The sequence below is a fragment of the Panthera leo genome, chromosome C1 (genome assembly GCF_018350215.1).
Source record: "Panthera leo isolate Ple1 chromosome C1, P.leo_Ple1_pat1.1, whole genome shotgun sequence".
In the NCBI taxonomy this organism is placed as follows: Eukaryota; Metazoa; Chordata; class Mammalia; order Carnivora; family Felidae; genus Panthera; species Panthera leo.
This window is the reverse complement of record NC_056686.1, coordinates 30,566,962-30,593,127: the sequence shown is the minus strand read 5'-3', so window position 1 is coordinate 30,593,127 and position 26,166 is coordinate 30,566,962. Positions and strand designations below refer to the sequence as shown.

General features: G+C 55.3%; 2 protein-coding genes across 2 annotated transcripts in view; both read left to right on the top strand.

Annotated features, from left to right (window-relative positions):
* The first annotated feature begins 1,210 nt into the window (after positions 1-1,210).
* BMP8B (bone morphogenetic protein 8b) overlaps positions 1,211-26,166 on the top strand; it is a 31,907-nt gene continuing 6,951 nt past the window's right edge. The window contains exons 1-5 of the mRNA XM_042951586.1: positions 1,211-1,544; positions 17,594-17,783; positions 18,207-18,355; positions 24,704-24,898; positions 25,655-25,734. Coding sequence (XP_042807520.1) covers positions 1,211-1,544; positions 17,594-17,783; positions 18,207-18,355; positions 24,704-24,898; positions 25,655-25,734 — 948 coding nt within the window. The remainder of the gene's footprint in view (positions 1,545-17,593; positions 17,784-18,206; positions 18,356-24,703; positions 24,899-25,654; positions 25,735-26,166) is intronic.
* On the top strand, positions 20,344-22,448 carry OXCT2 (3-oxoacid CoA-transferase 2). The gene is given in 6 exon segments (XM_042952385.1): positions 20,344-20,389; positions 20,625-20,691; positions 20,844-21,162; positions 21,165-21,428; positions 21,431-22,099; positions 22,101-22,448. Coding segments are annotated over 6 exon segments (1,656 nt in total). The 3' UTR covers positions 22,392-22,448.

Here is a 26,166-nt window from a genome sequence, read left to right as displayed (position 1 = left end):
GGAAGGGCCCCAGAGCTCCCTGGCCCAGTTGGAGGCGGATGCGCGGCTCCCTCCTGCGGGAGGCGGGATCAGCACTGGGGGGTCCCCAGGGCGTACAGCGAGAGCTGGCGGTGACAGTGCGGTCGCCGGAACATGGGGGAATGGGGGGTCTCGCCTGGGGCGCTAGCCAGGAGCACGCGGGAACCAGGTGGGTGGCACGCACGCTGGGAGCAGAGACTGAGCAGGTGTCGCGAAAGAAGCCTCCAATAGCGCGTGCAAAGGGACAGCGGGCAAGGAGCCGGGTGGCCAGCGAGGAACTGCGGTGGCGGCTGATGGCAAAGGAACGCGTCTCACTCTCCGGGCACAACTGGCACCTCGGGGCCTCTCTACCTCTAGACCCTACTGAGGCTTTTCTTCGTGTCGCGTGGAGCGACATTCCGCGCACTAAGGCGGGACTGCGGGGTCACTCCAATGGTGGGACGCAGGCCCCGGATCCCGCCCGGTCGAGAGTGCTGGAGGACACGCCCTGCGGGAGCGCAGGGCCCTCATTTCTCCCGACTGCCCCGCTACCCTCGTGTCCCCAGGCCGAGGCCCCCCGCCCGCCCGACGGTGCCGGTTGGGAGGGGAGCCCAGCATGACCCCGACGACCCGGCAGCTGGACAGGGGACCCCTCGCCGGACCAGCCCACCACCGAACAGCGGACGGCATCTCGGCGTCACCACCACCTGCTGCACCACCCGCGCCCCACCGCCCCTTCCCCCTGGCTTCGGTCCGGCGGCCTTGGCCCCGCCCCGAGCCCCCATTGGTCGGGAGCGGAGGGGGCGGGGCCCGACGGCGGCACGCGGGGCCCACGGGCGGCGGAGGCGGGCGCGCGGCGCAGACCGCAGCTCCAGCTGGAGAGGCGCCGTCGGGTTTGCGTCGTCCCGGGCGCAGACCGGAGCTCGCCCGCCGCCCCTGCAGCTGAGCGGGCCTCGGCAGCAGCCGACTGACGGATTGGCCGCCACAGACAGATTGGCCGCCAGCCCCCAGCTCCCGGAGGAGCCCCTGCCGCGTCCACGCCGCCCGAGCCCAGCAGGTGCTGGGAAACCGCAGGCGAGCGCGCCCGTGCGGCCGACCCCGAGCCCCGCCCGCCGTTCGCCGTCCGCCGTCCGCCGTCGGGGCGGCCGCGGCCCCGGTCCCCGCCCGGCCGCGGAGCGGATGCGCGCCCGCTGAGCGCCCGCCCGGCCCGGCCATGGCCGCGCGCCCCGGGCCGCTGTGGCTCGTGGGCCTGGCGCTGTGCGCGCTGAGCGGCGGCGGCCCCGGCCCGCGCGCCCCGGCCGGCTGTCCGGCCCGCCGCCTGGGCCCGCGCGAGCGCCGCGACATGCAGCGCGAGATCCTGGCGGTGCTCGGGCTGCCCGGGCGGCCCCGGCCCCGCGCGCCGTCCGCCGCCTCCCGGCTGCCCGCGTCGGCGCCGCTCTTCATGCTGGACCTGTACCACGCCATGGCCCGCGACGACGACGAGGACGGCGGCCCCCCCGAGCGGCGCCCGGGCCGCGCCGACCTGGTCATGAGCTTCGTCAACATGGGTGAGTGAGGCCGTCGGGGTGGGCGTCCGGGGCCCCGGTGACCGTACGACCAGACCACCGGGTGGACGCGCGGGTGCGGACGGGTCCAGGGGACCGCCTTGGCCGGTGCGCGCCCCTTTGATCGCGGCCACGCCCCCACAGAGGGCTGGGAATGCGGAGCTCAGGGCGGCCGAGTCCAAGGGCTGTGGGCCCCGCTCACTCAGACAGACGCGGATGTGAGTCCCATCGATGTGCGCGTTCGTCCCGCCCCTGGAAACACCCAAGGGTAGGAATCATCTCATGTCGGGTGGACCGGGCAGTGCCAGGAAGACAGTGTGGTCCTGGGGAGACGGATGAGTAAACAGGCCGGGATGCTGCCACAGTGATAAGGGCAGTACTGGAGAAAGGGACAAAGTTCAGCATGGAAAGCCCCGGTGACATCATCAGAGTGCCCAGAGCTGAGATGAGAGCCCAAGATGTCATGAGTCCACAGCAGCCCGTTCCCTGGCCAGAGCCCCAGCCCCTGTAGGTGAGGGTGTGGCTGTCAGGGCAGCGGGTGGGGAAGGAGTGGACTCTGAGCTCAGTGGGGCCGTGGGCAGTCTTGTCACCCTGAGCGCAGCACCTGGGACGTGGCTTGGCATGCTGTGAAGGTCCAGGCTGTGGAAGGACATGGTGGGCAGGTCAGAAGCCCCTCCTTCTCCCACACAAAGCCCAGCCCTTCCTCTCTGCAGAAACTCTGTACAAGTCGTGGAGCCATTTATGGTTAGTTTTCAAAGATGTCTTTCCTATTATTAAATGTTCTTTAATCTGCAGTCCTGACTATCTGTCCCCTATCCGCTTTGCCTCCTGTCTGTGGGGTCAGGGCTGGAGCAGACACCAGACTGGATCTGGGGGCGCAGGGACTACAGCTCAGGCTTAGATGGGAGAAGACCTTTGCCAAGGCCAACAGCCTCCCTTCACCCACAGCGTCACTCTTGACCTTCCCGACAGCCCTGTTACCAGACATGATCTTCATCCCCATCTCCCCGATGAGGACTTTGAGGCTCAGAGAGACAATGTTATGCCCAAGATAGCACAGCCTCTCTGTGGCCCAGTCAGGACAAGGAGGTAGCCCTACATCCACCTCCTCAAGGAGCTGATATTTCTTTCTCCTGTTAGGAGGGCAGGCTTTCAGGGTGTAGAGAGCTTCCAGAGGGGTTTAGGCAGAGAAACCCAGGGGATGGAGCAGCGGCAGGTCTTGTGGGGTCTTTAGCCATTTGCTTCCTACACTGGGGCAGGCCGAGGGGACAGCCAAGGAGGCCTCTGTCCCCCCCCAGCCCCGAGCTGGTGGGTGCCTGAGGTGAGGGAACAGCAGGAAGCGGCTGTTAACCTCTGCTGAGAGCCCAGTGCCAGGCACAGGACTTGGGCCAGTGAATGCCACCTTCCTGGTTAGAGGGCAGGGTGGGGGATGCGGGATAATGGAGACCATGTGTAAAACTGAGGCCTGTCCTCAGAACAAGCTGACCTGGGGCTCAGAACCAAGAGGGGCTGTAGATACAGTTATCCTGAGAATGGACCCCATCCATTAGTGAGTCACTGCCCGGCCAATGTCCTGCTTCCCCAGCATCCCATGGTCAAGGCGCACACGGCCTTGGTGGGAGCTGCTGTTGTGAATCAAGCATCACCCTTAGTTCAGACACATCTGATTCCTCTTGTGCCTCTGCTGTGTAGTCTTAGGCACGTCCCTTGTCCTCTTGGAGCCACAGATCCTCCTTGTAAAGTGGGGCTCCTAGAGATCAACGCATCGTCAGGGTTGTTGTGTGTTCAGTTGATAGATGGGAGGAACAGAAAATCATGCCTCTGGTCGGTGAGCCTGGGCCTGGTTGCTCCCGATTCTGGTCCCTCCCAGCTGCTGGCCAGCCTTGGTTGGATGTGTGGGAATGTCCCACACTTCTTTTTTTAACGTTTACTTATTTGTTTTGAGAGAGAGAGAGAGAGAGAGAGAGAGGGAGAAGGGGGAGGGGCAGAGAGAGAGGGAGACAGAATCTCAAGCAGGTTCTGAGCTGTCAGCACAGAGCCTGATGCGGGGCTCGGACTCACGAACCATGAGATCATGACCTGAACCAAAATCAAGAGTTGATGCTTAACTGACTGAGCCACCCCAAGCCCTTTTCATGGGCTCAGAGAGGTGAAATGGCCAGTCCAGGGCCACACAGCGCATCCATGACATCATTCAGGGGCTGTGGATTCCAGATGCCAGCTTCTTCCCACGCCATCTCTGTGTGTTTCACGAAGATCGAAGGCCTCTGACGCTGTGGGATTAACAAGCAGATCTTTGTTCAGTGGAAGCCCGGTCTGTGGGCGGGCCCAGCCAGCTGTCAGAGGGCCTCCTTTATTCTGATGTGCTAATTGCACTAGTACAACTCCTTCAATTTGAGTAGTTTTAACTGGTAATTACCTGGGCTGTGGGGGCGGGGGGATTAGACACCTACCAGGATTCTTTCCTTGTTTGGAGGCCCAGGCCCCAGGCCCCTGAACCACCACCGAGACTAATAGCAGAGTCGCTATGGTGTCAGCACCCACGCCCAGGTTCCCACACCTGTTGCCTCCAGCTCCACCTCCTGTTGGCCTCATCCGGGTCCTGAGAAGCCAGACCTGCTGCCTGCTGGGCCTCTGACCGTCCATGGCAGCCTGTGGGACCCAGAGACCTCTAGCCTCCCACAGGCCTCTGGCCCGGGGGTCAGGCCTCTGTGCCCAGGCAGGTGCTATAGGAAGCCCGTGTCATGGCTGACAGTGTCTCTTTAGGGAGGCCAGGACTATGGTCAGAGCTGGGGCCCCTGCCTGGCCTGTCAGTGAGTCTCCACCTATATGCTCTTGGCTGCCCTTGGCCAGGACACGGTAATGGGGGCCGATACCTGTCCTGGGTGTCCCCTGTGCTCACGGAGAGGAGAGGCCTGAGCTGGGAGGCAACACCCAGGTTCTTGTACCGCCTGGGCTCGCCACTGAGTCCTTCCTGTCCCAGGTCACCTCCCTTCCCTCTCTGGACCTCTTTTCTCATCCAGTCCACAGCGATGGTGTCAGAAAACACAGGGCCTCCCGGCCCTGACCCCGTGGCTCCGTGTTGGAGGCACCTCCTCATGGCACCACCCCGTCCCCTGGGCTGGAGCATGGGTCTGACTGGCTGCTCCCTGGGCGCCTCAGGCTGGCCCAGCCTGCGGGGAGGGAGGAATGAGGCCAGAAAGACCAACTCTGCACGTTGGTCCTGGTCCTTCTCGACCTCCAGCCGCTGGGCCAGCAGATGCCGTGTTCCAGGTTGAGAAACTGAGGCACAAACAGCCCTAAAGGCAGAGGTCTAGCTAGAAATGCATCAAGCCATCTTCACTTTTGTCGAGACCCTTCTCTGACCAGACTAATTTATTCCCGTGCCTCAGGCAGCCGAGGACAGGGGGTGTTGACCTGAGGCGCTGGATTTGGGAGAGGCAGGGCTGAGTGGGAATGAGGGACCTGGCCCACGTCCCGCTCAGCCCTGTGACCTTGAAGGTACTTCCTTTGGTTCTTTACTAGGGAACTCTTTCATTTTTCATGAATTCACTCAACAGATAGTCATGTGGTACCTGCTCTGTGCCAGACATAGTTCTTTCTAGTTCCTGGGATAGGACAGTGAGCGAAACAAAGTCCCTCCCCTTGCGGAGCTGGCCTCCTAGTGGGGAGCAAGGAATACTTAAGCCACAAAGATGGTTGTCTAGACCACTGGTCTAGACAGTGACCCCCCCCCCAGGGGGGGCTCTGGAGCCCAGGAGCGGATGGACAGTGGGAGGGCAGACAGGACCTGGGTGGGGGGCTCTAACCTGTGCATCTTGATGCCACCACTGAGTCTCAGTGTGATCTGGGCTCTCCAGGCCACTTCTTAGAGCCTCAGTTTCGTCCTCTGTAAGATGGAGACACTCGTGTAAAATAGCCCACCCTGCAAGCTGTTCGTGGAGTGTGTAAGATGGCACCTGGTGAGGACCCTTTGCTCAGAACCTCTGAGTCTGTCTCTTCATTTGCATCACACTTAAGGTCACATCTTTGTTTTGAAAAGAGGAGAGTGAGGCTCAGAGAAGTTAGGTGGTTTTCCCAAGGCCACCCAGCAGGTCACCTTCCTGTCTCCTCTGCTCTTCTCCTACATAGACACTGCCTCTCTGCCCAGACCTGGGCCTGGCCCACCATTAGGTGCAGTAAGTGTTGCTGAATTGGACTATATTGAATATATATTGGAAACTGAGAATCTTATTTTTAAAATTTCCTTGTTTTAGGATTTATATACATAATGCAAAAATTCATACCATATAAATTCATTGTAGAATTTCATTATACAAAATTAGACCATATGTTCAAAAATATACAATATGGAAGCCCCTAGTAATCCTCTCTCCACTTCAGAGAAAACCAGCGTTCTAATTCTTTGGTGTAGAGTTCCCAACCTGCCCTGACATTTTATCAATACAGATTCTAACATTTTATTATTATTTTTTTTTACGAAGTATGACATAAATGTCCAGTCTTGCTACTTTGTCTTTCATTTAACAGTAAATCCTTTATCCATCTTTAAAGCTATTAATGTGACCATATGTCCAAAGGTAGCATCTCTTATTAAAAAGTAATTAATCTAGTTTTTCTGATATATAATTGATATATAAAATTCTTTAAAAAAATTTTTTTTTAACATTTATTTATTTTTGAGACAGAGAGAGACAGAACATGAACAGGGGAGGGGCGGAGAGAGAGGGAGACACAGAATTTGAAACAGGCTCCGGGCTCTGAGCGGTCAGCACAGAGCCCGACGCGGGGCTTGAACTCACGGACCGTGAGATCATGACCTGAGCCGAAGTCGGACGCTTAACCGACCGAGCCACCCAGGCGCCCCAGATATATAAAATTCTAAGATATCAAAAGTATACTACATGGTGATTTGATACACATAGACATTGTTCGTGGATTCTCCTCTTTAGTTAATTAACACGTCCATCACCTTATAGATTTCAATTTCACAATACTGTGTTATCAACTATAGTCCCTATGTTTTACATTAGGTCCTCAGACCTTATTCATCTTATAGCTGAAAGTTTGTACCCTTTTACCAATGTCTTCCTATTTGCCCCACCCCACCCAGCCCCTGGCAACCACTTTTCTGCTATCTGTTTCTGTGATTTTGACTTCTTCTTCTTTTTTTTTAAGATTTCACTTAGAAGTGGTAACATGTAGTATCTGTTTTTCTCTGTCTGGCTTATTTCACTTAGCATAATGCCCTCAAAGTGCAGCTCGTGTTGTCACAAATGGCGGGATCTCCTTTTTCATGGCTGAATAATATGCCATTACATCTACATACCACATCTTTTTTGTCCACTCATCTGTTGACGGGCACTTAGGTTGTTTCCATATGTTGGCTGTTGTGAATAATGTGCAGTGAACATGGGGGTGCAGATATCTCTTTGGGGTCTTGTTTTCATTTCCTTTGGATGTATTCTCAGAAGTATGACTGCTGGGTCATATGGTAGTCTTATTTTCAATTTTTGGAGGAACCTCCGTGATAATTTCCATAGTGGCTGCACCAATTTACATTCCCAGCAACAGTTGCCAGAGGGTTCTCTTTTCTCCACATCCTCAACAAGAGATTGTTATCGCTTGTCTTCTTGATGACAGCCATTCTAACAGGTGTGAGGTGGTATCTCGTGGTTTGATTTGCATTTCCCTGATGCGAGTGATGCTGAGCACCTTTTCGAGTACCCGTTGGCCATTTGTATGTCTTCTTTGGAAGTATATCTATTCAGTTTCTCTGCCCATTTTTAAATTGGATTTTTTTTTTTTTGCTCTTGAGTTGAATGAAATCCTTATATATTTTAGATATTAGCTCATTATCAGATATGTGGTTTGCAAATATTGTCTTTCATTTCACAGGTCACCTTTGCATTTTGTTGATGGTTTCCAAAGGTTTCTCTTTCCAAGAGTTGAAGGTGGGTCCCTTTTCTCTAAAACCCTGTCTGTCCACCAGGCTGGTGTCCCCTGTGGATCCCTGACAACTGACTCCTACGTCCATCTCCTCAGTGTTTTTTTTACCCTTCTGAGGTAAATGACTACTACCTCCCCCAGCTGACAGAGGAGGAAATTGAGTCTTAAGGAGTATTAGTGACTGGCCCAGTTCCTGGGTACCCAGATCCACAGGGGCGGATGTGAAGAGTGGATCACAGCAGTGAGGAGGGTCAGCCCTGCAGGTGGGAGGCCAGAGTGGTGGGTTACTTTGGAGGAGGACACATGGGGCTTCAACCCTGGCTCTGCCGCTTGAGAGCTGTGAGACACTGAACAGGTTATTTAGAGTCTCTGCGTCTCAGTTTCCTCACCTTTAACATTGGGATCATCTACCTGTGTCCCTAGTGCAACACTTAAATAGGTTAAGCACTTAAAAACTTAGCAAGTGCCTGGCAGTGCTCGGTACTAACAGCCAGCGTTATGGGGGAAGGGCCTGCCATGTTTCTCTGCACCCTACCTCGCCCCCCCCCTCAAACCCAGCCCGACCATTTACTTAGGGACCTGCAGCCCATTGGTCAGCTCAGGCTGCCTAGGTTTGGATCCCCATTCCACCACTTGCAGTTTGTAGTGGGTGTCGTGATGTTTCGCACATCTTCTCTTCAGGAGTGAGTCATCCATTGCCCAGCTGCCTGGAGGGTGGGCTGCTGGCAACCGAGTCCTTCTGTAGGCACCCATCAGCTAGGCCCCCAGGAGCTTTTTATCCGATGTTAGCCACCCTCCGTGGCGGCACCCCACATTTAATGGTTGGTTTATGGGGGCGTACATGTCCAGTCCCTTGTCTCCAGGAAGGCACCAGCAACCAGCCCCAGGGCTCCCAGTGCACATGGAATGGGCTGAGCCTTTGTGTGGTCAAATCACTGTTCAGCCATGCTTGGTGCTGCTCCCTCTGTTCCCTACCGAGAACACTCTCCCACTGAACGTCTTGACTCAGTCTTTTGCCCAGAAGCCTGATACTGTTTATATGATTTTTGTGTAAGTTAGTGAATGCTCTGTGCCTCAGTTTTCCTCATCTTCAAAAGGGGAGACATAATAAATAGTTCCTGCCTCACAGGATTGCTGTATCACATGAGGTAATCTGTGTAAAATGTTGAAACAGTACCTGTTAAATGCTCAATAAGTATTAGCTTTGTCTGTTGGCTTTTAGCCCAAGGGCAGCTAGTTGGTAATAAGACCAGAAGTAAAACCCAATTATTTCCTTTAACTGCTGCCTCTATACCCTGAGCAAGCAGCTATTTATTCCCAGCAGCCTTGGGCTCTGAATACAGTAAGGGTTGGGGGGAAGTTGAAGGCTGGGAGACCTGGGGATGGAGAAAGTTGGGTTGTTCAGTCTGTGGCCATTCCTTAATGAACACTACTATGAACCTACTGTGTGCTGTTCCCTTTCCTGGTTATCCTGGGGTCTCCTCCAAAGTAGAGCCCCCGCCCGAGGTCTGCTCATTAGAGTGGGAAAGGTGGGCCCAGAGACAAGTCCATATAAATTATGGCAAAATGGGAGGAATGGCCTTTCACCTACTCAACAAACAGGAGCATGGAGGTTCAGTACAGCACAAGAGAGACACGGTGTTTCATTTTGTGGGAGACGAACAAGGCCCAAAGAAGAGGAAGAATGGTGTCCTGGCTGGGGGACAGAGAGGGCTTGGCAGGAAGTGTCATTTTGCTGGACCTTGAGGGAGGGTAGAATTTAGTCAGAAAGAGGTGGGAGGAGAAGGTGCGAGGGGAGACAGGGAGGTAAAAAAGCTCTTGGGGTTTTGGAACCCCAGTTCCTCAAGTGAAAATCCACTGCTAGCTTTCCCTGCTCAGAATCCTTCTGTGTGTTCCTTCGTGTCACAATTGAATTCAGGTTCCCCGAGTCTGCCACTCAGTGTCTAGTGTTCTGGCCCAGCTGAGCCACACAGTATTCCCTTGACATGTCTCCAACTTGGTGAGGCTGTGGATGAAGGGAAAATACAGACTTTGGAATCAGACAGACCTAGACTCTCACCCCACCTTGGGTGCTCCTGGTTGTGAACTCATGCAAATCAGTTACCTTCCCTGATCATCAGTGTCCTCATCTATAAAATGGGGTGAATAATATCTCTTTCACTGAGTTGTCGTGGCCTCCAGTCTGGTTCTCAGTGGTCACGCCTCCTGGTGTTCATGTTCTTGTGTAGGCCCCTTTCACACTCTGCCATTGCTGGTCTGTGTGACCAATAGAATATGACAGTAGTGATGATGTGTCACTTCCGAGATTGGGTTATAAAAGACTGCCCCTTCCATCTTGGGTCCTATACCCCACCACTCCTCCACGCCCCAGATTGTGGAGTCTGGGGAAGTCATGCCGGGAATGCTGTGAGCAATCCCACGGAGAGGCCCACATGGTGAGGAACAGAACCCTGCCACCAACAGCCACATTAGTGAGCTTAGAAGTGATGTGTTCATTCCAGTCAGTTCTTCTGAGACCACAGCCCCAGCCAGCGACTTGACTGTCACCCCATAAGGGACCCTGAGAGGGACTCACCCAGCTAAGTGCCTAGATTCTTGACCCTCAGAAATATGTGAAATAATAAATGTTTCTTGTTTTGAGCTGCTACATTTGGGTTACTGTGTTACATAGCAGTAGATAGCTAATACAATTATGCATTAATAGAAATGGCATGTGTGACATGCCCAGTATGATGCCTGACACAGTTCAGTGCTTAAAAAATGGGAGCTGAGGGAAGCCTGGCTCAGTCAGCTGAGTGTCCAACTGTTCATTTTGGTTCAGGTCAGGATCCCAGGGTCGTGAGATGGAGCCCTGCATGGGGCTCCACACTGAGAGTGGAGCCTGCTCAGAATTCTCTCTTGCTCTCCCTCTGTCCCACTCCCCCACTCGTGCTTGCTTGCTCTCTCTTTCTCTCTCTATCAAATTAAAAAAATAAAAAGGGAGGTGGCACATTATTTCCCACCTCTGCGCCTTTGCCTAAAATACTCTCCTCCATTTCTGTTTGTCAGAATTCTTCCACCACTCTCAAATACGTTTTCTAGAAAAGTGTTCTCTGACCCCTGCTCCCCAAGGCACCCTCCATGATTAGAGCCTTCATCCCCATCGTGTGTATTTCTCTTAGGATTTGAGTCACTTTCTGCCAGTCTCATTCAGGGCCATGTCTCGCCCCTGTTTTACTCCCTGGGAAACCATGAACGACCTGAGAACAGGGACAGATCTGAGTCTTTGGGGCACCCCCACCCCGTGCACCCCATCCCCTGCATGGCAGGCACTCAGGGCAGACTGGAAAGGTTGAGGGAGGACGATCACAGCTGGAGGCAGGGAGCTGAGAGCAGGGGCAGGAGTCTGGGCCTGGTCGGTGCAGCAGAGCAGGGCCGCCCTCACTGTCTTTGTGGAGGCTGACAGCGGGTTTGGCATCTCCCTGGGCGCTTCCTGGGACCTCCAGTGCCCCCAGGGCCCTGCCTGGAAGAAGGTGGCTTCAGCAGGCATTCTCAGGGGGGGGCCCCATTGACAGGAGAACCTCATTGACAGGTGACCCCCCCCATCCCAGTATCACCACCTGGAGGGAAGCTAGGGCCACTCATTTTACCTCAGCTGCAGGTCTGAAAGTCCACACGAAGGGCTCTCACCTGACGTACGACCCCTGGCAAGTCTTTACCCCTCTGGGCCTCAGTTTCCCCATGTCTGCAGGGTTGCCCTGGAGGCCTTTCCAGCTCTGACCAAAGAATGTGCCCACCCCTGCCCACTGATGGGGGCTCCTCCAGGGGTGAGGCCCAGGGCAGGGAGGTACACCCAATCCATCTCCTTACGGAAATCCATTCCCTACGGGAGAGAGGGATGTGTCACTGTGACCGCATCTTTCCGGAAAAGTCCCACAGTTCAGTTCTTCCCTCGGGTTTGCACTGGGGAATCGTATCCTTGCTCAATCTCCTCGGATCTATTTTTTGGCCTTGACAGACTTGATGTGGGGGAGTGTGTGGGTGTTCCCTTTTAATTTGGGGTCTGAAGCCGTCGGAGGCCTGGACCAGCAATCATGAGTGCAGAACCATTTATGGAAACAGCTCTTGAAAAAAGTCGGTAATGAAAACTGACTAAAAATACCTTAGAAATGGAGCCTTGGCCTCTTCTGGGAAGCACCGAGATTTCTGGGTGGGAGGAAGAAGCCCTTCAGCTGCAGACTTGGTAGGTGGTCCATTCTGCAGCCCCTTGGTGGGCCTGCACCGGCCATGGAGACCTGGGTCTTGTTTTAGGTCTGAAGGGGCAGGGGCCCTCGCCCTTGTCACAAGCAGGACCAGCCAGACAGGACCCACACATCTGCCTCTGGGACCCTGGGGAGCCTGCCCTCCCCCTTAGCAGCCTGGCCATGCAAAGGGGGGCCAGTCCCAAGGCAAAGTGACAACGTGAGTAGCTTCTGATGGAGGCACACTCTGACATGGAGGCCACTCCAGACCGGCAGCATGGCCAACCCAAGGGGCAGCGGCTGCTGGATGATGAGCCGCTGTCCCGGAGACCTTGGGAAGAACCAGCAGACACATCCCCTCTCTGGGCCCCCAGAACACAAGGAGCTCAGTGGAAGTTCACTGAGAGCCTCCCGTTTCCACCCCACATTGTGCAGTCCTGCCCTCAATTGTGCACCATCCAAAAGGGCACGTGGAGCAGAGATGGGGACCCCTGGGACTGGGGAAAGGGAGAGGCTGGCAGGCTGATCTGTGTGGGGTCGGAGCAGGATGAGGGGGCCTTGACAGCTGGACTGAGAGGAGAGTAGCCTTTGGACCAGGTGGGATGGGGGCAACTCAGGAGAGAGCGCTTTGGGGAGGGTGTCCAGGGAGGGTGTTTGCAGCCGGAAGGCCGAGGAGGCCATGAGGTTGGGCCAGGTCAGCTCAGGGGGTCCTGGAACCAGAGCTTGGGCTCCTCCCAGGGGCCCTGTGGGGCTGGGGAAGGGTTTGAGGGCAGACGGGTCAGATTTTCTTTTCTTAACAGCCACTCTGGGTGGCTTACTTATGGTCAGAAACAAGACAGATTTAGGTCTTCTGGATGACTCTAAATTTTGTCCAGGGCACAAAAATAGCCAAAGTTTTTGTTGGTGTAGGACTGGTAGACTCCGGGTGTGGCATCTGGAGACCTGGCCCATGAGTGGTGCAGGGCCTCAGATGCAGATTGTGGGTGGCAGTCATAGAGGGCGGAGGCCACAACCTCCCCACAGAAAGGGCCTTTCCCAAACATGGGATGTGGAGGTTGGTTTATCAGAGACTGAGGGAGAAGGCCAAGAGTCCTATCAACACATGTTGGTGATTCATGATTGTTTCTTATTCTGGAAGCCACATTAAGGTGAATCAGAAAGTAAATTCATTTGCGGTTCCCCAGACCAGCTGGTCCAACGTTTGATCATTTTTGGCAGTTTTTATAATTATGTAGAAAATAAACATTTAGAAGTGCCAGGTGTCGCTCTGTGTGTTCCCTATGCCCAGTAAATACTTGGTGCGTGGCCTTTCATGTTTTTGCCAGTGCGACAAAGGGTTGTGTTGTTAAAGGGTAAATTCATATGTAATTTTGCCATGGTCCTGCAAAAGGATATTGCCAAATTCCTCTCCAATGCATTCCTTTTTTTTTTTTTTAATGTGTATTTATTTTTGAGGTAGAGCGAGCAATAGGGAGGGGCAGAGAGAGAATCCTAAGCAGCCAGCACAGAGCCTGATGCAGGGCTTGAACTTACAAACTGTGAGATCATGACCTGAACTGAAATCAAAAGCCGGATGCTTAACCAACTGAGCCACCCAGGCGGGCATCTCTATCCAATGCCTTCCTACCAGCAACGTGTGAGAATATTCATGTTTGCTCTCACCTACCTCGCAAAGGCTGTACTGAGCACCCTATGAAAAGTACCCTCTCCCTGTTGCCATTACTTTTGAGCCTATAACCCTCTATATTTCACTCACAATGTAAACAGCATCCCCTATCTTACTTGTTTTGTTGTTCATATTGTGTCTTCCCCCTTAGATCGTAAACTCCGTCAGTACAGAGACCCAATTTACCTGTCTTATTCACTGTATTCCCAGTGCTCCGAACAGTCTTTTTTTTTTTTTTTTTTTTTTTTTTTTTTTGGCTTAAACAGAAAAGCATTTATTTCTCACAGTTCTGGAGGCTGCAATTTGAGATCAGGGTCCCAGCATGCTCAGGATCCAGCTGAAGGCCATCTTCTAGGGTTTTTGTTTTTTGGTTTTGTTTTGTTTTTTTGTTTTTGTGTTTGTTTTGTTTTTAATTTTTAAATTTATATCCAAGTTAGTATATATTGCAACAATGATTTCAGGAGTAGATTCCTTAAAGCCTCTTACCCATTTATCCCATCTCCCCTTATACTACACCCCCAGCAACCCTCTGTTTGTTCTCCATATTTAAGAGTCTCTTATGTCTTGTCCCCCTCCCTGTTTTTGTATTATTTTTGCTTCCCTTCCCTTATGTTCATCTGTTCTGTGTCTTAAAGTCCTCATGAGTGAAGTCATGATATTTGTTTTTCTCTGACTAATTTCGCTTAGCATAATACCCTTTAGTTCCATCCATGTAGTTGCAAATGGCAAGATTTCATTCTTTTTGATTGCCGAGTAATACTCCATTGTATATATATACCACATCTTCTTTATCCATTCATCGTTGATGGACATTTGGGCTCTTTCCTTACTTTGGCTATTATTGGTAGTGCAGCTATAAATGTTGGGGTGCACGTATCCCTTTGAAATAGCACACCTGTATCCCTTAGATAAATACCTAGTAGTACAATTGCTGGGTCGTAGGGTGGTTCTAGTTTTAATTTTTTGAGGAACCTCCATACTGTTTTCCCAAGTGGCTACACCAGTTTGCATTCCCATCAGCAGTGCAAAAGAGATCCTCTTTCTCTACATCCTTGCCAACATCTGTTGTTGCCTGAGTTGTTAATGTTAGCCATTCTGGCAGGTATGAGGTGGTATCTCATTGTAGTTTTGATTTGTATTTCCCTGATGATGAGTGATCTTGAGCATTTTTTCATGTGTCGGTTGGCCATCTGGATGTCTTCTTTGGAGAAGTGTCTGTTCATGTCTTTTGCCCAATTCTTCACTGGGTTATCAGAACAATCTTACATATAGTAAGAACTTAATAAATTTGTTTATAAATTGAACTTGATAAACTAAGGAAAATTAAATGGGCAGATTAACACATTTATTTGGGAAAAGATCATTCCACTTCTTCCTTCCCTCTCCTCCCCCCAGCTTTGAAATTTCTGACATGGCCTCCTGAGGGTACCAGGGTACCACATCTTAGCACAATGTAGGGAGATTGCAAGTCAGGCTCCTCAAGAACTCTTGTTGAATGGCCACCCCTCCCAGTCCATTGTCTGACTGTTTATAAAGTGAGGAAAGCTGGGCAGTACCCTTATTCTCAGTTCACAGAGGAGACGAGGCCAAGTACGTACCTGGTTGGTGCAGGGTCAGGCCTGCAGTGAATGTCCTGACCACTGGTCAGAGCTCCCTGTGCTGCCCTAAGCTACCTCTTTGGCTAAAGTAGGCTTGGTTTGCACTGTTAACAAAGGGGTCATAGAGGTCCCCGAAAATGCTTTCCCAGAGCACCAGCTTTTGGAAAGTCTCTCTACTGACTCAAAGCAACAGCCACAGAAAAAGAGGCAAATCCATAGGTTATCTCTCCGCATCCTCTCAACTGTCAGATGAAGGAGTGTTCTTTACCCAGTTCCACACTTCAGGAAATACCACTAATTACTGATGAAGAGCATTACTTTCCTAAAAATGTCCCTTCTAGTGCTTACCTGGAACAGCCAGGGTGGGGAGTTTCCTGTGCCGAACTACTGGGTGCCTCATCGATTTCACAAACCCACAATGGAAGCTGGGAACTGGGGTCAATGCAGGTACATGAGGCTCTCTCGACCCAGCGCACCTGGCCCCCCAGGTCAGCACGGGAGGGAGGCCGCAGGGTGAGGAGCTGGCGGGCTCACGGGTTGTGCCCCGAGTCCCCAGATCCAGCATGAAATCAGTGTCAGGCCTGCAGACGGAGATTCCCAGTGGCCCCAGGACCCGCCTGTCAGCCGCCACTGGGCCTTGGGAGCTGATACATCTATGATGCTCTGAGAGGACACAGGTGAAGGGTGTGACTGAGCCACCCTCCTTCGTGCTCTGTGCTGCACCCTGTGACAGCCAGCAGCCTAGACTTACGTCATCCTGCACGACCGGGATTACACAGCCACATAACAGGGTGGTCAGTGCAGTCCTCGAGTGGATGGAAATTGTCACCAAAGCTGTGCATGTGTGTGAGTGTGAGTGTGTCTGTAGGGGGGAGGGGACATGCGTGTCCATATTCTTGACGTGTATCGCTTGGTGAGGGTCCAGAACCCTGCCCTCCGCGCTCTCTGCCTGTGTGGGAGGACCCGCATCCGCTCTGGGTCATGCTGCCTCCGCAACAGCCTGGGCCACGGGTGGGCATTTGCCGCGTGTCCGGCACGCTGTCAGAGGATGGACGTTCTGTTTCTTCTCCTCCTCGGCTGGGGATGAGAAGCCCGTCTCCTCCTGTCCAAATGTGCGTCCACGGGCCCCACCCAGCCCAGCTGTTTGTCCATCACCAGACCAAGTCCTCACCGTGAGGACGGGAAGGGCTCCCCACATCCGCCTCCACCACCGGCCTGGTGACTTGTGGTCACTGAGCCCAGTAGCCGGAGAGAGAGAGTTTTTAAAAGACTCAGAGACATGTAATTAAAATCTCAGTGTTGGGTTTTGAGGACGGCTCTGGGCGGCTCCCACCCCTGCTTTCCGGAAACACAGATTTGTGGTGTTTGAAAGTGACAAGAGGCTAAAGTAAGACGGTACTAAATATACTGTCCTGGGCACTTCCGGGCAGCTGGGGAGATGTGGGATTGACTCGCCACCCACAGCCTCCTGCCCAGACAGTCCAGCCTCGCCACCAGGCCGCCCTGGCTCCCCCTCCAGCCTGTGCTTCACCTGCCCCTCCACACATACCTTCTTCCCCACCCCAAACCACACTGCGCCCCTGCTGCCCAGAGCCCTGAACCCCAGCGGCCAGAGGCACAGCCCACGTTCCTGGGCCAGAATTCCAGCCCTCCGCAGTCAGGCCACAGCCACTCAGGGCCCGTCCCCCACACTGCTGCTCTGTGGACGCCCCAGCACCCCACACCGGTGCCTCTGGGGTCCCCTCTGCCTAGGATGCCTTCCCTGCCACCTTCTCCACCCGACAAGACTCTGTCCCATCCTTCAAGGCCAGTTCAGATGTCCCCTCCTCCGGGAAGCCTGCTCAGATCCCACCACACCATGGGACTGTCCAGCTTCCCCAGGCCCTGACCAGGTCTCTCCAGGAGCTGTCACTCCTACTTGCTACTCCTTGTTCCTTTCTGAGTCTCCCTCCGGCACTCCTTCTTCCTCCCCCTTGTCCCCAAACGGGGCCTGCCATCATCTCACCCTTTGCTGTGTTTTATGGCTGTTGTTTCCCCTGCTGGCACAATCTGTTCCTCAGCCCTAGGCCTTTGCTGAGGCTGGCCCCTTTCTTGTGCAGTGTCCTTCTCTCTCAACACATCCGCTCTCACCCCTCAAGGCCCAGCCCGTGTCAGCTGCAAAGCCTCCCCCTCCCCAGGCTTCCATGCATGTACATCGGCAGATTCTGGACAGCCCCTGGCTCAGAAATGTACTCAGTTATGTCTGCACCCTTACGTGGCCCTTTTCTGCCTTGGCTCTGATGTCCGTCTTCCCAAAGGAGGGACCTGACCTCTACTTCACCCTCGGGTCCCAGCGCCAGCAGGGAATGGGAATGGCAGGCCGGGTTTGGGACTCAGGGGCCAGAAGTGAAGGCTGCTCTCGTTCAGCTGGTGTATGCTGGGTCCTATGCAGACGCCTCACCATGTAGCCCCACTGAGCCTTCTCAGCACCCAGCGGGCGGAGCCTGGGAGCAAGCCCCTTTGCAGAGGAGGGGGCCGTCACCACCCAGGCTGCCTCGGCCCCCAGCTCCCACCCAACTCCGCCCACCCCCAGCCTGAGCCCAGAACACAAGTGACCGCCGGTCCCGCTCTGTCTTGCAGTGGAGCGTGACCGTACCCTGGGCCACCAGGAGCCCCACTGGAAGGAGTTCCGCTTTGACCTGACCCAGATCCCAGAGGGGGAGATGGTCACAGCCGCTGAGTTCCGGATTTACAAGATGGCCAGCACCCACCTGCTCAACGGGACCCTGCACGTCAGCATGTTCGAGGTGGTCAGAGAGCAGTCCAACAGGTGCCTGCCCCATGCCCCGCCTCCCGGTCGAGCTTCTGTCGGTGTATCGGGCCCAGCCCTGGAGGGGACATGTCCCAGAGGACAGAAGGGGAGCTCCCTGGAGAGCACACCCCCAGACTCAGAAAGATACTTGACCCCAGGCCTCGTGTCACTGTGGGGAGTGACCCAGAACCAGTCCTGCTGCAAGTCCGTGCCCCGCTGTCCTGGGGCAGGACCTTGGGCAGGTCACTGAGCTCCTGAGCCTCAGTTTCCACATCGCTGCGTGGGCGCAGTAACACCTTTGTGGGGTAGATGCAGTGAGATGAGGAGAGTGAGGCACCCGGCCTGAGCCAGGCAGGCGCCCACTCGTGGTCCACAGGAGGGCCCTAGAAACACAGAGGCAGCTGTGCCAGCCCTCGGTTAATTGTTCTTTCGTGTCCACAGGGAGTCTGACTTGTTCTTTTTGGATCTTCAGACGCTCCGAGCTGGGGACGAGGGCTGGCTGGTGTTGGACGTGACAGCAGCCAGTGACCGCTGGTTGTTGAGCCGGAACAAGGACCTGGGGCTCCGCCTCTATGTGGAAACGGACGATGGTGAGGCCCAGGGTTGGGCGGCAGACCTTCTCCCGGGGGCTCCTCTGGCGCTGCTGGCAGCCTGTAGGGCTGCAGCCCCCTCCCTGGGCCCTGGAGGCCTGGCCTTTCTCAGCCCTGCACCTGGGGTGACGATCCCTGCCCCGCGTGGGGGTCAGCGGGGTGCAGGGGCCAGGTTCCCGCAGCAGGGGGCCCCCTACTCCAGTGCTCTCCCTCCTCTCCTTGTGCGGAACCCACGCTTGAGCTGCTAAGAGAGAGTCTGTGTTTTCCCTCTCCAGGAGCAACCGTGTAGGCTGGGAGGTCCCCTACTGGGCAGGGCAGGAGGGGAAGCGGATGTACCCTCAGACTTGATCAGAGAGGCCTGGGCTTGAATCCCAGCCCTGCAGCGCTCTCACTCGGTGACCTTGCAGGATACTTACCTGCTAAGCCTCCGTTTCCTCATCTGTAGAATGAGGATCACGCCTTCATTCGTGCCATAGGTATCTGGGGAAGAGCCTCCGTTATGGCAGGAGGTGGGATGGAGAGGCCAAAGGTGGGCACAAGATTGGCGTATCTGAGCTGCAGGAAGGGGCGGCCGTGGCTGGAGCAGGGGGGGCCAGGGCAGATGGGAGAGGAGACTGAGAGCTGGCAGGGCGCGTTCTTTTTTTTTAAGATTATATTTATTTTTTAACGTTTATTTATTTTTGAGAGAGCGTGAGCCAGGGAGGGGCACAGGGGACAGAGGATCCAAAGCAGGCTCTGCACTGATGACAGAGAGCTGATGTGGGGCTCAGACTCGTGAACTGAGAGATCATGACCTGAGCCAGAGTCGGACGCTTAACCAACTAAACCAGCCAGGGCCCCCAAGATTTTATTTTTAAGTAATATCTGCACCCAACGTGGGGCTCCAACTCACAACGCTGAGGTTAAGCGTCGCATGCTTTACCAACTGAGCCCGCCAGGCGTTCCGGGCCCTCTGTGGGTAAACCAGGGCCTGGTGTTGGAGCGTGGGGGGTAGCTCCCTGTATTTCATAGCAGTGGAGGATGGCAGGATCTGAAAAGAGCCCTCTGAAAACACCCCCCCCCGCCCCCCCAAGGAGGACATCACCCCTCAGTGTGACAACGCTTAGCGACCTGCTTCCCAAAGTACAGTCGGGACGGGGTGGGGGAAGTAAGTTCACAGAGGAGAAAGCTGAGCATGCTGCCTCGGCAGGTGATCAGGGTTCATGTGAATGTCACGTACCTCCCGTGTCCCCTTGACATGAAGGGATGGGAAGGGCCCTCCATCTCGTGGTCTTCCCCCCAAAACCCACACCCCGTCTAACCGTGAGAAAAACCCAGACAAACGGAAACGGAAGGTCTTAAGGCAGAGTGCCCTTCAGGTCCTTCTGCAAACCGTCATAATTACAAAGCAAGTCTGAGCTCGTGTGAGAGCGCAGAGGCGCCTGAGCAGTTGTAGCAGCTGACGGCCATGTGGGATCCGGGCGGGGACCCTGGAAGAGAGAGAGGACATGGGGAAGACCGGCGAGATCCGAATATATATCGTGTTAATTTATCATATTGGTTCATCAGTTGTGACAAATCCACGGCCCTAACTTAAATGTTCACATTTCCCAGGGGAAACCGGCTCTGGGTATCCGGGGACTCTGGGCTGTCGGTGCAGTTTTTCTGTAAATCTCAACTAGGATAAAATAAAACCTTTCTCCGTATGTATCCAGAACGGCCCGCCCCTGACATGAGCAAGGAGGGTGGTGTGTGGGGGACAAGAGCGCCGTCACAGAGGCTCAGGAGCCACCCAGTGTGCAGGTGGAGTGGGGAGAAGCTTGTCGGTAGCGGCAGAAATGGAGAAAAGTGGGCAGCGGAGGTATCACGGAAAATGTGGAGTGAGCCAGGGGCCCATTTTTAATAGATTTGTGTCTGAGTAAAAGAAGAGGAGGGGGCAGGTCTGAGGCAGCAACCCCAGAGCACTTTCTTTGGCAGTGAGGTCATTGGGAGCCCTGGTAGACGTCCAGATGGCCGGTCATCCAGGACAGATGAGCGCGGGGGCGGGCGGCGCAGGTGTGGGAAGCGCGGCCGTCTTCGTGGCCTGAGGGCCAGGGGACTGGAGCAGGTCACCCGGGAAGGGTGTGGTGACGGAGAAGGAAGGGGACCACCCAGAGTTGGGGGTGTCCAACAGGGAGAGGTGTGCCCAGAAGGGCTCCGCGAAGGACCTCCCTTGCCCCCGGGGCTTTGGGCTGGACACGGGTGGCCTTGCCGCCAACCCCGAGGACTCAGTGTCGCGTCTTCCCCTCAGGAACGCTGCTGCCTCCGCAGCGGGGAATGCAGGGTCCGGAATCCCCTTGTGGGAGGGGCCCCTCACTGTGGGCAGGGGCGCAGGGGCCACCCGGTGTGAGCGTCACTGCCCCACGCGCCCTCCCTGCTCTGTGACGCTGTGGGGTGGCCAGCGTTGGCCTGTTCCCCGCCGGTCTCAGTCCGGGGCCCAGAGCTGGAGCACACGATGACCGTCCTCCAGAGGCTCACGCGCGCGGGCGCTCGGGCACCGCGTCCCCGCCAGCCGCTGGGGGCCCACGCTGGCCGAGGCCCAGGGCGGTGTGCGCTGCCTGGCCACCAGCGCTCGCGCCCGCGCCAAATTCTACGCGGATCCCGTGGAGGCCGTCAAAGACATCGCGGACAGGGCCAAGATCATGGTCAGCGGCTTCGGGCTCTGCGGGATTCCAGAGAACCTGATTCAGGCGCTGCTCCGCACGCGAGTCAAAGACTTGACCGTGGTCAGCAGCAACGTGGGCGTGGACGGCTTTGGGCCGGGCCTGTTACTGGAGGCCAAGCAGATCGCGCCCGCCTCATCTGCTCCTACGTGGGGGAGAACACGCTGTGTGAGCGCCGGTACCTGGCGGGCGAGCTGGAGCTGACACCCCAGGGCACCCTGGCCGAGTGCATCCACGCTGGGGGCGCCGGGGTGCCCACCTTCTACACTCCCATGGCCTACGGGACCCTGGTTCAGGAGGGAGGCGCCCCCATCAGGTCCGTGCCCGACGGCCACATCGCCATCATGAGCCAGCCCCGAGAGGTGAGGGAGTTCCACGGGTACCACTATCTTATCTGGAGCAGGCCATCACCGCCGATTTTGCTTTGGTGAAGGGGTGGAAGGCCGACCGCGCCGGGAACGTCATCTTCAGAAAAAGCACCAGGAGTTTCAACGTGCCCATGTGCAAAGCTGCGGAAACCTCCGTGGTGGAGGTGGAAGAAACCGTGGATGTGGGGACCTTTGCCCCCGAAGACATCCACGTTCCTAACATTTATGTCGACCGCGTGATTCAGGGAGAAAAACACGAGAAAAGAATTGAGCATCTAGCCCTCAGGAAGGAGCACGATGAAAAAGCCGAGTCTGCAGATGACCCCGGGGCCCGAATTGTCAAGCGGGCAGCTCTTGAATTTGAGGATGGCATGTATGCCAATCTGGGCATAGGAATCCCGCTCCTGGCCAGCAACTGCATCAGCCCGGACATGACTGTTCATCTTCACAGTGAACATGGCATCCTGGGCTTGGGGCCGTTCCCACCCAAACATGAGGTGGATGCAGATCTCATCAACGCGGGCAAGCAGACGGTGAGCATTTTCCCCGGGGGCTGTTTCTTCTCCAGTGATGACTCATTCGCCATGATTCGAGGGGGGCACCTTGACCTCACCATGCTGGGAGCCATGCAGGTCTCTAAATACGATGACCTCGCTAACTGGATGATACCCGGGAAGAAAGTGAAAGGCATGGGGGGGGGGGGGGATGGACTTGGTGTCCAGTCCCAAGACCAGAGTGGTGGTCACCATGGCGCACTGCACCAAGGCCAACAAACCCAGAATCTTGGAGAAGCATACCTTGCCGCTGACCGGGAGGCGCTGTGTGGACCGGATCATCACTGACAAGGCCGTGTTCGACGTGCACAAGAAGAAAGGCCCGACGCTGATCGAGCTCTGGGACGGGCTGACCGTGGACGACGTCACAGAGCACGGGCAGCCCTTCGCCGTGTCACCGAACCTCAGACCCATGCAGCAGGTGGCCGCCTGACCCGGGAAAGGAAGCCCTGGTCAGAGGGTGTGTTTCATTTTCGCCACTGCCTCTCACCCAGAAGGGGTGTCATCACGCCTGTCCATTCGTCTGACCGGTTCTCCTGGCGTCTCAGACTCAGCTACCGCCAGACAGACTATTCTCTCATTAGGAATATAGCTTTAATTAAAAACAAAAGGAGATCATTGGTGTTTCTCTTGCATGTTCTGTGAGTCCTGAGTTAGGTCTGGTTCCGTCGTCGGGCAGTCGGACGCCCTCCTCACTGATGTTTACGTTAAATTCCTGCAGCTCGGATGATCCCACAGGAAGGCTTTCACCGAGGAGCCTTCTCTCGGGAACGAGCCACGAAATGTGGGGGGAAGTGATGAGGGAGGAGTAACCACCCCCGTATCCCCAAGGCTCCTTCCAGTGTCAGCCCCTGCAGCTGACCCCCCTCCCATCCCAGCAGGATCGTTCCTGAGCGGTGCCTCTAACGTGTCCGGTGCATTTGTTTGTGGGAGGTGATGTCATAGATCAAAGTTTAGTCTCTGGACTGATTAGTTCAACCAACTTGGCCCGGGGCCCCAGGTCTAGAGCCCGGCTGTTTAAGGGCTGACCTTTGCCAGCAGAGCAGGACTGGGATGGTTTCACAGTGAATCAGACACCCGCTAATGGAACAGACACGTAGCATCGTGTATGTGTATGTGTATGTCTGTATCCTGTATGAGAAGTGCACATGTGTTTCCATATGTACATGCGTACATGTGCCTGTGCGTGTGTGCGTGTGTCAGGGTGGCAACACTGAGGTGATGTACAGGAAGTAGAGCAGTTGGCACTGTGTTTTAAGGAGCATAAAAGTCAGCAATCACCTCCTGTCGTTTAGTTTAAGAAAATACCGTGGGAGGGGCTCTTAGGTGGCTGAGTTGGTTGAGCATCCGACTCCTGCTCCGGTCACGATCTCACAGTTTCAGTTTGTAAGTTTGAGCCCCACGATGGGCTCGCTGCTGTCCAGCACAGAGCCCACTGCAGAGCCTCTGTTCCCCTCTCTCTCTGCCCCTCCCCCACTCACGTTCCCCCCCCCCCCCCCCCGAAAAATAGAAACATTCAAACAAAGAAAAAGGAAAATTCCACAGGAAATGAGAATGAAGAGATCTACCCCTTTCTCGTCTTTTAATGAAAGCCGGGAAATAACCTAAATGTCTAAAGTTAAGCTAATCTCTAAATATGGTACATTTTCTCAAAGGAATTTTATACATTTGAAACGTTCATAGTGGAGACATTTTAACAGCCGTGAACATGTTTATGTGAAAAAGTTGGAAAACATACAGACTTCTTTGTTAAGATGACCATTGTGTAAAAGTTCAGGTGACATGAAAATATTCCAGAAAGATGAAAATGATGTGTTGGGGTGGGCAGAGGTTTCTGAGTGATATTTCTTCCCCAGAGGTTACCTTACAGTTGCCCTTGTGTTACTTTGACAGTTAAGAAATCAAGAGGTCATTTGGAAATACAAAGAGGTACAGGAAGTTGGTTTCATTGGTGGAGTCGACATTTCCAGGGATCGTGAGTGTGTTTCTCAGGGCATCCTCATCTCTAAGCAGCTGTGGGGTCAAATCCCATTTTCAGGGGTGTCCCTCTTCCAAGCCGGAGGTCCCCATCATGTCTCGCCCACACAGCCTTTTCTCTCTTTTTTAACCCACAAACTCGGGAGTAAGACCTTCAGTGCGTAAGAACTTGGGATCTGACTGAACCGTGGCTCCAGGACTTTGGCCAGATGTCTCTGCCCCACTGAACCCGGGGTCTCGTTTGTGGATGTCAGGGGACAGTTAGTGCCCTGCTCTTGGCAGTGCTGGGCAGAGCAAGCCCTGGGTGCATCCTGGTGGCTGCTCCAATCTGCTGGGTCATAAATCCATCCACACCCCCAGAACGTATGGGGTGGAAGGGAGAACTCGGGCCTCGGAGCGCTCAGATGGACATGGGAACCGTGGTTCTGCGAGCCCCCGGCAGAGTGGCTGTGACGTTTCTCAGCAAAGCATGAGGTCCAGGGGGACTGTGGAGACACATAAGGTCACGCGTGTGAACTAACTCGAAACCTATAAAGTGCTTCACAGATGGCATTGTTCACCGTTATCACGAGTAATGACCCTGTGTTCGCGAGGCCCCCCTCCCTCCATCTCCCTCGGACCTGGGACTCCTGTTTCCAGAGGAGCAAACTGAGGCCCTCTGCCTCCACACTCCTGGGCCCGAGCAGGCCCTGGCAGGAGGGTCCCCGCTGTCCCACGTGCACGGCCCCTGCCCGTGAGTGATCGCCCTCTCTCCTCTCTCCGTCTCAGGGCACAGCGTGGATCCTGGCCTGGCCGGCCTGCTGGGGCGACGGGCGCCGGGCTCCAAACAGCCTTTCCTGGTCACTTTTTTCAGGGCGAGCCCTGGTCCCGTCCGAGCCCCTCGGGCAGCGAGGCCCCTGAAGAGGAGGCCGCCCAAGAAAACCAACGAGCTGCCACACCCGAACAAACTCCCAGGGATCTTTGGTGAGGTCCGGGAGGGGCCTGGGGCGGGGCCTGGGAGCCACCTGGAGGGGACAGAACCCTCTGGGTCCTCAGTAGGTTCAGGCCGGGGGTCACCCCCCAGCACGTCCTGTGGACCAGCCTCTGCCCTCTCCGTCCCTGCCACCCAGAAGTGCTTTCTCTGCCCTCCCCTGGCTCCCAGGGCTTTTTCCAGAAATCTCCATCAGAATCAGGTGCCCCATCCTCCGGGCAGCACAGCCCCTGGGGACCCTGCAGGATGCACAACTGTTTATGCGGAGGTCTCCCCCGCAGACTGAGGCCCTCAGGATCAGGAGTGGGCCTGCTCTGCCCTCCTGCCCTCCTCTCCTCCACGGGGAGTCCGCCCTTTGGCTTCCGTGAGCCACTCGATCCCGTGGAATGGGGGCGGCAGGAGAGGTGGGATGAGGTCAGTACAGAAAAGGAGCCACTGATGGCCCAGGGTCCCCTGGGCTGTTTACTGAAGCATCGGGAGGGCCCACAGGTTGGAACTCAGGGGAGGCTGGGGTGAGTGCAGGGTTCCTCTGTAGCTATCGGACCCACCTGGAGCCATCGAAGTTTCTCGAGCTGGGTCATGACACCAGCAGAGCTGTAGGATGGGCTTAACGAGATCAAATGCGTCTGTTTCACTGCATTCATTTATTCCCCAAGTGTGCCCGGTGGGGTGTCCCCCGCCCTGGGAGCTCCCTGTGGAAGCTGCCCAGAGCAGGAACCCCAGAACAGACCTGGCTTCTGTCCCTGCAGATGACGTTCACGGCACCGACGGCCGGCAGGTTTGCCGGCGGCACGAACTCTACGTCAGCTTCCAGGACCTCGGCTGGCTGGTAATTTCTGACTCTCCTCCTTCTTACATGACGGTCCCCACCCAGAGATGATAGGTGTATCTCCAGGGGCATCTAGAATTATGGGTGACTTTAATTTTCTCATGCATTAGGTTCTTCAGTGTTTTCTGAAGGCAATATGTCTTTCTTTTATAGTGAGGAGGTGCTTTTTGGTGAAAACCATGGAAATGGGGATAGTCTGAATCCTCAGCCAGAACATGTCAGGGCTGCAACAGGGAAACCGAGGCTGGGAGGGCAGTGCGTGTGCACGTCTGCTGGGACAGCAGCTCTAGAAGATGCAAGCAGTGGGGCGGGTGGGGAGGATGATGCCCAGTGCACGTGAAGGGGACAGAGCTGTGCCCAGCCCTGCCTGCAGAGGGTCTCCTGGTGGATGACCGGCCTCTTGGGGGAGCCTGCCTGCAGGGACCCTAGGCT